Source organism: Dendroctonus ponderosae, unplaced genomic scaffold (assembly GCF_020466585.1).
Source record: "Dendroctonus ponderosae isolate FM_Combo_2020 unplaced genomic scaffold, Dpon_F_20191213v2 Dpon_F_20191213_2, whole genome shotgun sequence".
In the NCBI taxonomy this organism is placed as follows: domain Eukaryota; kingdom Metazoa; phylum Arthropoda; class Insecta; order Coleoptera; family Curculionidae; genus Dendroctonus; species Dendroctonus ponderosae.
The window spans coordinates 2017811-2028156 of record NW_026018165.1 but is presented as its reverse complement, the minus strand read 5'-3'; the positions used below and the strand labels follow the sequence as shown (position 1 = coordinate 2028156).

Below are 10346 nucleotides of genomic sequence, written 5' to 3'. Positions count from 1 at the left end.
CTTTCAGATTGGTGCAGAATGTCAACTTCGTCGAAGCGTATTTGGTGGCCGTCTAGTAGTGCGTGCTCCGCTACTGCTGATTTTTCCGTTTGTCCTAATCTGCAACTTAGCTGATAATAAATATGTTCATAAGCAGTTGAATCATTCTTAGTCGGAAAGCACGGGAGATCACTTCGCCCACTGCCTCATCGCCTTTGAAAATGTCCACCGCAGTTGCGGACGAAACGTCAGGAAGAAATTCCGATAGACCACGGCTTCAAAGCCCGGAAAACATTTCTAAATGTAAGGTCAAGTGTTTTAAAACAATTGCAAAAAATCATTATCTGTCTTATTTTCGAAATGAGAGAATATCAAACATTAAAGATGTTGCTTCGAGTTAATGTTATTGAAATAAAATAAAAAAACGTCGGTAGTAATTATGTCTAAAGATAAGTTTGCGAACATTATACTTGTTTTTGGGCAAATTTGTTTATTACGGCCAGCATAAGTATCTACTATTAGTGCAAACTAATACCTCAATTTGTGTTAAAAAATCACCGAAATTTTGGTTTCCATCCCGGATATTTAATTATTTGCACATAATCACGGTACATATTTAAGCAAAATAAAATCTATTTTGTGCATTTTGACTGCCGTTTGGAATGTGTTCGATTTACTAGTCGAAGCATTTTCTGAAGATTCTCACGGCTAAATTGAATGTCTATGCTCTATTTTACTAAAAAAAACTACATTTTCAGGTCAGTCCACAATTTTTCTTACTTTTGATTTTAGGCACAATAAAGAGTTTTGAGTTTGCTATCGGCCTCTATAAAAGTGGTTTACATCTATTTTTTTAAGTTTTGTGCAATATTAATTAGTTAATGTTAATCTTTCCAAGAGCCAGCTTTTAAGTACAAAGGATTTTCTTCAGAAATGAATAAAGCTTAATGGAAATTTATAGAAACATTTGTGAAGTTGCAACGAAATTTAGTTTTTTCATATAAATCGTTAACTTCGAATTCATTTATTTTATTACGCATTCACAGAGTTATACAATATACTAACAGCGTTTTTGACAATCCAAAATAGTTTTCTTGTAGACTTCGTACTCATAACCATCTATCTGGTTATCAAGTGTTTTAAACTCTATTTTCTCCTCATTTTCTGCTCAACTATCCAAAACAGTTCAATCGTTTTCTTCACAGTGTCATTTTTAAATTATCTTCTGGCTTCTTTTGATTAATGAATTGAACTTTAAATGGTAAAAAATGACTGAAAAACAAGTGTATTGAAAAAGTAAGTAGTAATAGATAAGTAACTAAACATTAAATTTTTTGAGAGCTGATTTCTCAAAAACCATTATTCAGAGACGTTTCGACCAAATATCCATTTTTTTTTAAATTAATTACGGAACAAATGAAGGAATAATATGGTCTTTACACAATGTGAAAAGAAAGTTAATTCCGAGTAAATTCAAACTTATTTTAACAGGAAAAAGGATACAAATTACAAACTCTGTCACAAAAATAAAATATTAAAAATGCTCGTCAATAAAAGTCCAAATTGACTAAACTTCAGGTTCTAAGTAGTCAAAAAACTGAACAAAACACAGAAAAATGAGACACCTAAAAAAATTAAGACAGAAAACTTTGATAAAATTGATTTCGATAAAATCTTGAATGCCTCTGTTCATGATTCAAAAAGTCATTAGCATCTAATTTAAGTACATATTCAATATTTACCATCATATTTCATATTAGCAGCATACTCTAAGCCCTAATTTAAAAAAAATGTATATTGACATGCTTTTCATGTATCCGAATGCTTGATCGTCGATGGCAGGAATATATGCTCAAGAATTTCTCAAGCCTTAAACCAGTTTACCAGCAGCCTATTACGAACTATATACGAAACTCACCTTTTCGACTCCGAGAAATTCAACGAAATAACGGCCCAACACAAATGTCTGCTCTCCTGCAGCGAATTCCCAATTAGTTGTAATCGAACGGCGAAACACTTCTTTAGGTCAAAGTTAATAAAAATAAAACTTCATCGAGGACAAACTGCACTAAAAACATTTTCCGGGTAATAGAGCTTGAACAATCCAATAAAATTCCATTTACAATTGCAGATAAAAGAGATTATCACGAAAAGGCATCAGCTTGGAAGTTATTTTATTAAACCCATGTGTTACATGCCGGTAAACTAACAGGACTAAATTCCTGCAATAACTGCAACCGGCGACTTATTATGGGGAATGAGAACCGAAAGGCTATGTTCCAATATTTTATGGTTCCCCCATTGCCGAAGACAATGGGCGATGGGTGTGTTTGTAATGCAATTGATTAGAACGTTGATTGCACTGGTGGAGGACAACCATAATCGCCCAGAAAGTAAAATATGTAAGCATTTAATAATATGTTTTTGATAACAAACAAAATTAGTCAGAAAGTGCGTTAATCCACCAATTTAATTTGTTTAATCTATCGACCCAACCCGGTCTTTCCGTTCATATTTCTATGTATTAAACCTCAATACAGGAGCTTATCCAAAATCAACATGAATATTAATGAACCTATAATTTCTTCAGGCTAACGTCGCAATTTAGTGCCTTTGTGCCGATTTATAAATGTTTAATTTTTCTTGAAACTTGCTAAAAGTTAAAGAAGCCTGTTATCTAAATGACTGGTTAGTGCCTCTACACTAGATTTTAATTACACAGAAATATTTAATTTTCTCATAACTTTTATGTGATTCTTCTTTAACATGATTTTCTTTCTACCTACTGATGAAATTACTTTTGCGCGTAGCACTTTCTTGTCCCCTGTCCCCTGAGAAATGCTGTATTTTTAGAAGAATTCCATATAGTACTTATAACTTTCTAGAAGAATATATATAAGTTCCACATTATTTCCTGATTATTATCTCGATATAACAACGAATTTACGTATAATTGCCCCGAATAAAATTTTGTAATATAATTTTACATTGTTTTTAAGCAGTTTAGTATACACAAGCGCGCCCTATCCTATATTCATATTGCATTAGTGTCTGTGTCTGATAATTATTAATTATGCTGGAAAAACCCATTTTAAACCAAAACATTCCGATTGTAAACAATATTCAAGATTATTTAAAAAACATTTTAGAAATCAATAATTACCGGGTAATTAAAATCCATCAAATATTTTAATTCACACCGTATTATTTTAGTATTGAAACACTCTCACAAACTGATAAAGTAACAGACTCAAACGACTTTTACTTTTTTGAAACCAAAACAGTTCAAAAACTAACTCATTAAAACAAAGATCTGACCAATAGGTACCCAGTTGCGAAAAACTGCTAAACATCTCTGACGATCAGAAATTATTAAAAAATCCAAACGTGCAAAAATAATTGATCAAATTGATCACTTACCCCAAGAACGAATTCCAAAATGATGTTCTTAAAAGTGCAAAATTAACAAACTTCCATGGGCAGTTCGTTAAAAATAAAGTACCAAACACATTAAGGCTGAAAATCACGTTTTTCGCGTAATTTTTCGTGCACTAACAGGACGTTACCTGTTCTGATCACGACTCGATTTCGACTGACCGTCCTACTAAGAGTACTAAGTGTACGCAGGCTGTACTTACTTACGGTTCTACTGGTACGAGTTGCCGAAGAAATTATTCTCGGCATCTTCGCGGTGGTATTGATGGTCGATGTCGAGGGAATCGAAGGTTAAAACACTTGTGTTGTCGTTGTCACCTTTAAGTTTATTCATTGATTCTTGCAATAAAATTTTCTTCGCCCATTTGCCCATTACATACCTACAGGGCGATTTATTACTGATGATAATGCTAGCCTCTTATCCCATACTTCTTGTGACATTTTATTCCATGGTGGATATTTTCAATCATTTTCAGACTTAATTAATAAGGTGGTGAAAAACAGGTTGATAAACTAGTGCAGTGCAATCAATCAACTGAACATTTCGTGTTTTAGAAATTTCAGTCAATTTTTGTTGAATTTCCGTAGTATTTTTGCCATCGTTTCTGCTCCTTTTCAAAATGAGTAAATCTTACTTGAGTTTACATGCAGGGAAATTGACTGAACGAATTTTATCACATCGATTTTAATTTTTTCCAAGCTCTTACGCACAGAAAGTCGCACATAAATGTTGGTACACAGGTAAATGCTGTAAATTTAAACTTAAAATTTTTGTCTGTTAATTAAATTCATAATATACATGTACCTATAGAGAGGGTATTCGATTTAAAAAACGCACCGTCGGATTGGTTCGAGCAGTTCAGACTCCGTCTATATTAAAAAATGTTTTTAACTGGTTTTCTGGTAAGTAGGAGTTAAATAGACGTCTATTAAATGTTTTTTATATAAACAAAATATATATACTGGGTGATTCAAAATTGGCGTCATTCCTCTGGGGGTGTTGTCTGGCGGTGTTATAGGAGTACAGAAAAACTAGTAAAAGAAATTAATTGTCATTAAAAACTGAAAAATTTGGAAAAAACTATATCCGAAATACGGCAGCAATGTTTTTCAAGGTAATCTGCCTAATTAACATTACGCAAATACCTGTTGCTTCGTAATTATTTAAAATTCCGGTAACCATGGATAAATAGAGAGTGACAATAAGATAGACAATTATAAACGGTAAATTCAACAGGAATCGTTGAATCACGGAACCTACTTCGAAATGTCAACCTGTTCTCATAACCTCGAATTCTGCGGGGTTTGGTGTTTACATAAATAATCCATACAACACCAAACATTTGAATGGTTAATTCCAAACAAGCTAGTGCCTGTAAATCTCTTTATTATCCACTTACACTTTCCCAGGCACCAAATAATACCGGCTACATTCCTACCACGTTTGTACGATACACACAGCACAAGGAGATACAAATGGAGCAGGAGTTAATTAACTGAGCTATACGAGAAGCTGCTTAATGAGAGTAGATAATAAGGAGATTACACAGGCACTAGCTTGTTTGGAGTTAACCATTCAAATGTTTGGTGTTGTATGGTTTATTTTTAAACACCTATATTCGACGTTATGAGAACAGGTTGATATTTCGTCAACAAATCTTGTTGAATTTACCGTTTATCCTTGTCTATCTTATTGTCAGTCTGTATAATTCCATGGTTACCCGAGTTTTAAATAATTACGAAGCAACAGGTATTTGCGCAATTTTAATTAGGCAGATTACCTTGAAAAACATTGCTGCCGTATTTCTGATATAGTTTTTTGCAAATTTCTCAGTTTTTAATAACAATTAATTTCTTTTACTATTTTTTCTGTACTCCTATAACAGCACCAGACAACACCTCCAGATGAATGACGCCAATTTTGAATCACCCTGTACATTGTACCGTGGATGGCCGGGTATCAAACTCTCTTTCTTCGGCTTCCAACTTTTATTCAGCTCGGTATAACTTTAAATGCGGAACAGGAACAAACTAACTTCAAAATTACCGTCAACTTTACAAACAATAACAATAACAAACGGAAAACTCGGTCTTCCGACTCGCGGGGTTCAACCTCTTCTGCACCCAGTCGCTGCTGTCACTTCACTGACTCCCTGTTTTTTTTTTGCTTGCCCGGCGGCGGTTGGAATATAAAAATCTTCTCGAAGACACTAATTTTAGTTGGATTTCTACCAACTAAAAAACCCCCGTTTTTGACTTCAAGTTTTCGGGAGTTGTCCTTTGAAACTTGCGGTCTTCTGTAAGAACGGTTCAGCTCTGGCATCCGTATGCCTTTACAACACATTCTCTCCATACTGGCTATCTGCTAGTATGGGCAGCTTACTAAGTTAACACTACACACTACTTTAAGCCTTGGCATATATTTGGAGTATACAGACCCAAATATATGCCAAGGCTTAAACTAGCAACAACGCTACACATAGAAACTGATGTATGTACAATTACATTTATTATAATCGGTTTTTTTCTAATCCTTTTTCTAATAATTTCCTTTCATTCCGTCACACATTTTTCAAAACTCAAATAAACACACGTTATTTCTTCTCCATTGCGTACTATTATCCAACAGCCTTGCTTTGATAAATATAATAAATTTAATGAAAAGTTCGGAATATCGGTTTATTTTTTCGTTCGCCTTTCGCAAAGACCGATAACCCACGAATTCCAGCGTTTTATCTAGCTCAGCGTTACGCAGTGTGTTCCGCGGAACTCCGGTGCTCCGCAAAGCCTACGACCTAGGCCTAGGGCTCCGCCGACAATAAAATTAATACATGTATTAAAGAGGAATCTATAAAAAAAACTACCGAAGAAAACACGCCTACTTCTACTAAAAATCTACTACGGACTTTACGGGTACATAATAATACAGGAAGGTTCACGTAGCCCCATCGTTAAAAAAAAGAATTTTATTAATATTAAATTTTTTAGGCAACCATCATGGGAGGTCTTCTGTGGTAGGCATTTTTTTATTGTCAACTTTGAAACACCGTAGCAGACGCACGAATATCAAAAGTGTCAGAATCATTGCAAAATATCGTCCAAACCTTTGAAAATTGAATAAAAAATTAGGAACGGTTCAAGGGTTATGATTTTTCAAATAAACCTCTGATGCATCCCTGTTTTTTACAATAAATGTGACATATGTCAAAAACCATGACAGACAAGTGTTGACAAATGGACGTGTTAAACCATAGAACACCTCCGAACTGTTAAACTCAACATTTAATGCTGATATTAATACAAATATGATATGAAAATAGGGTCTTTCCATATGAAAAAGCTATGATATGATATGATGATATTTAGACTTGCAGCAGCCGATTATGGCTGCCTACCAATTTTTATTTCATCCCAAAAAACTTTTTTTTTGTTGATTATTAATAAACAATACACATATGTATAACTCGTTTTGCTTTTAGCTTAGTTAGGGTTTAGGGCTCCGTCACCAACAAAGTTTGAAAACTGCTGATCGGTCAAGACAATTTATAGTAAACAAGCAGCTAACAATAAAGGCACAAAACAATTCTAGCTTTCACGCCGCGTTCGTTTTGTGTTGAAAAGTTCAATTTTTTATTGTATTTATGTGTAATCCTAGTGGCGTATTACCCAAGGAGCAACCAGGGACCATAGCCATAGCTTAAATATCATTATATGTATATAAGCTGTGCTATAGCCATCTATAGCCTCGGGAACTCTTGAATATTTAAAAATGTTCACAATTTACTGCCCTAAAGTAGAACCCAAAAATATTTCATTCACAACGAAAAAGGGGGGGTTGCATTACTCAATGTGAATACAAAGGGTACAAACACAACGTTCTTTCTCGTTTCATCTTGTTACGAGAGTTTAGCCACCCGGAAAATGAAATATAGGGCAAAAATAAACAACTTTCATATTGATTATTTTATTCTTTGAAACGAAAAAAAACACCGCACTTACTTCTTATATGATAAGATAAGCAAATGCGAAGTTTATTTCGACAGTCCAAATGCGACATATGGTACTGAACACTGTTTTAATCCCAGCCGGACGATGCCCCCCAGTTGGGGGTGGGCGCAGCAGGAACAACTTGTGGCTGTCCAGCGCTCCACTGTTCTTGAGCCACCTCAGTAGCCCAATCCTCGGTAGCTGGTGGCACCGAGAAAGGAGCTGCCTCTACTGGCACACTCACCGCGGGTGTTGCACCCGGTACAACTGCAGCGGGTTCTCCCCAATCTTGTTCGGCTGGAGCACTCCAATCTAGGTCTGGTGCTTCATGAGGAACCTATGAAAAAGGAATGCACAATATTTTCAATTTTTTCGGCTTGAACAGGATAACTCAGCGTCGCGTTGTTACCCAGAGATTCGATCTACTGGAATAAGATTCTTGAAACCACTGTCAGTCCCAGATAATGCTCCGAAGTACATTAATTGAACTTACCTCGACCACCGCCTTAGCAACAGCAACTTCCTTGGCAGCTTGTTCTTCTTTTTCGGCCTCTTCAGGGTCGCGGTAGAAGAATAAATCAACTACCACATCCCATTTGGTTTCTCTCGGGATAAGACCCCTAAGGCGCAAAACCTGAACAACAAACGTTCGATTAGACCTTATTAAATTTGAAATAATGAAATTGACTGCTTTTCAAAATTCAGGTGGAAAAATTATAAATATCATGGCTTATATCATTTAGATAGGAACGTATGATATTTTTCATCATTATTGCGATTTGATCTAAAACGTATCGAAAACGTTGACACTATTACATACCTCACGAGCCAATAACCACCAGATCAATCCAATGCTGTTCGGAGCCTTGTTGTTGCAAGGGATGGCGATATCAACGAACCGTAAATGACTGTCCGTATTACACAAAGCAATTACGGGGATATTTACGTAAGATGCTTCGGTAACGGGTTGATGATCAAACGCGGGATCAGTGACGATCAACAGACGGGGCTCGCGGAAAGCAGCTTGGATCTGATTGGTAAAGGCACCTGAAACACACCAATAAAAATTTAAGAACAATTATCTACAGAGCTAAATTTCATGAAATTAATGGGTTAATATCAGAATAAGTTTTAAATCAATAGGTTCATAGGTTCCTTAGTTCTAAAGTTATCATCATATTTATTTACTCTTGCCAAGCAGTTGCATAGCTGCGGGATTCAAATACACATACCCGGGGTAAATCTTCCGGCAATGGGTGTTGCTCCAGTGTGAGCGGCGAATTTAAGTACTGCTCGTTGACCGTAAGGCCTGTTGGAAATGACGAAGACCTGGAAGCAATTACGAAACATAAGATATGCATTAAGCTATTTTTTTTAACGAAATAGTTAAGCAATAAGAAAATATGTTTAGACTAACCAGATTATACTAGCCAATGGGTATTTATGGGTTTCAAGAATGCAGTTTGTTTTGTATTTCTAAGTGAATAAATGGGACGAGCTGCTTTCGACCTTGCGGTCATCAGGGGTTCTAGAAAGGCAACACGTAGTTCATGAGCTGAGTTTTCTGAACTAAAGAATATATGATTTGAATTAGTAGCTTTTTTAAAGATGTTTACATTCAAAAATATTTATAGACTTTGCCATAACATATTTCGCCCTTGCTAAAACAAGAAATTAATGCAAAAACAACGGATTTTCTTACTTCAGCAGGATGCTCGATAGCCACGATAGCCCTAGCCGCCAAGAGGAGCTTTTCCCAAAGTTTCCGTAGATTCAAAATGTGAACACCGTCAGATCGTCGTTTGTAAACGTATTGTTCCATCTGGTAGTCTACGTTGGTAGTGCCCAAATGGGCACTTGCCGCCAACATTTTGGTAACATCTTCCTCTATAAGACAAAATAATTGTTAAGGAGTATTAACATGCACGCCCTCGTAGACAAACTAAAACTGAAAGTACTTCATTTTCTTTTCTTGGCATACACAATTAATTAAGGAAACTATAATGGCAAACTCAACTTAGAAAAGCTGTAGCTACAGGGCTTTTCTGTAAGGCGAGTAAACTAATAAATCACGTACATTTATTTATTTAATAGCATGCTAATTGATTTTTCATGAAATTTCTTTTAAAGTGATCAATGTTGAAGCCTACTCAACGCGAATTTGCTTGAGGGAAAGAACATATTTTCGTTTTCGATAGTTTGGTGCCCAAAATGACCGTTCAAAATCAGCACGTGTTTAAACATTAAATGTGGAATTTTCTATCTTCTTGTAATTAAATTTAATAGTAAACCAGTAAAGTGTAAAACGAACTAATCAGAAGGAGAATTGGTTAAAATAGGCCAGAAACATTGCAAATGCACGTGGAAGTTACTGGTTATGGTTACTTACCTTTAAGGGCTAGAACGTCCACACCTCCCGACATCGTGACGTAAATTAGGGTGATGATTCACCTAAAATTAAACATACCACATTAAGCAAGGGATCTAGAATAAGAGGACAATGTTTTTCCTAATAAAACATGTTTAGCTGTCCAAACACCTTAAACTTTCGCAGAGATATTTGGACCTTAATTTCAAAGTTATGAAAAAATGAATGAAATAAATGCCAGAATTAATACATATAGCTTCCTAAATTGAATTTATTTTCGATAAAAACGAAATGGTTTTGGAGATGATCAAAGATTTGTGGGATACTTACGTTGACGGATGCCACTGGGACCACTGCTGCACCAATAATGAAAATGGAAAGGAACAGCCGTTAATTCAGGTTAAGAAGAAAACTCGCCCATGGATAATAAATTGCCGCGTTGCCGCTGTTAATTGCTGTATAGCATTGGCAACCACCAGAAGAGGTTATTGTCGTAATGGTGCAAATCTAATATTTTAAACTAAACATTTTTACCAAGGTGTTATTATAATTTTATCAATTAAAAATAATTTAAAAT

The 10346-nt window shown here is 35.3% G+C and overlaps 3 protein-coding genes and 1 long non-coding RNA gene across 6 annotated transcripts in view; 2 read left to right on the top strand and 2 right to left on the bottom strand.

The window, feature by feature from the left end:
• LOC109536918 (SH2 domain-containing protein 4A) overlaps positions 1-3624 on the bottom strand; it is a 39157-nt gene extending 35533 nt beyond the window's left edge. The window contains exon 1 of one of the 3 annotated variants that reach the window (XM_048664257.1): positions 3400-3624. The gene's annotated coding sequence lies outside the window, so the exon portion shown is untranslated. Of the gene's footprint in view, positions 1-1897; positions 2003-3399 lie in introns of those variants that run through there. The other 2 variants (XM_019903381.2, XM_019903383.2) reach the window with 2 other exon arrangements.
• On the top strand, positions 2298-6872 carry LOC125503573. The gene is made up of 2 exons (XR_007280975.1): positions 2298-2381; positions 6403-6872. It is a non-coding gene; the product is annotated as an uncharacterized LOC125503573 (long non-coding RNA).
• Positions 6873-7362: 490 nt separating this feature from the next.
• Positions 7363-10206, bottom strand: LOC109536938 (40S ribosomal protein SA). The gene is made up of 7 exons (XM_019903418.2): positions 10100-10206; positions 9791-9852; positions 9104-9288; positions 8634-8730; positions 8222-8448; positions 7895-8035; positions 7363-7738 (listed from the first exon to the last, which is right to left on the bottom strand). Exons 2-7 carry the CDS (start codon positions 9822-9824, stop codon positions 7490-7492), a joined length of 933 nt encoding a protein of 310 aa, XP_019758977.1. The 5' UTR covers positions 9825-9852; positions 10100-10206; the 3' UTR covers positions 7363-7489.
• The window catches only part of LOC109536942 (nudC domain-containing protein 3), a 4060-nt gene continuing 3774 nt past the window's right edge, over positions 10061-10346 (top strand). Inside the window, exon 1 of the mRNA XM_019903422.2 lies at positions 10061-10253. Within this exon, the coding sequence (XP_019758981.2) occupies positions 10061-10253 (193 nt within the window). The remainder of the gene's footprint in view (positions 10254-10346) is intronic.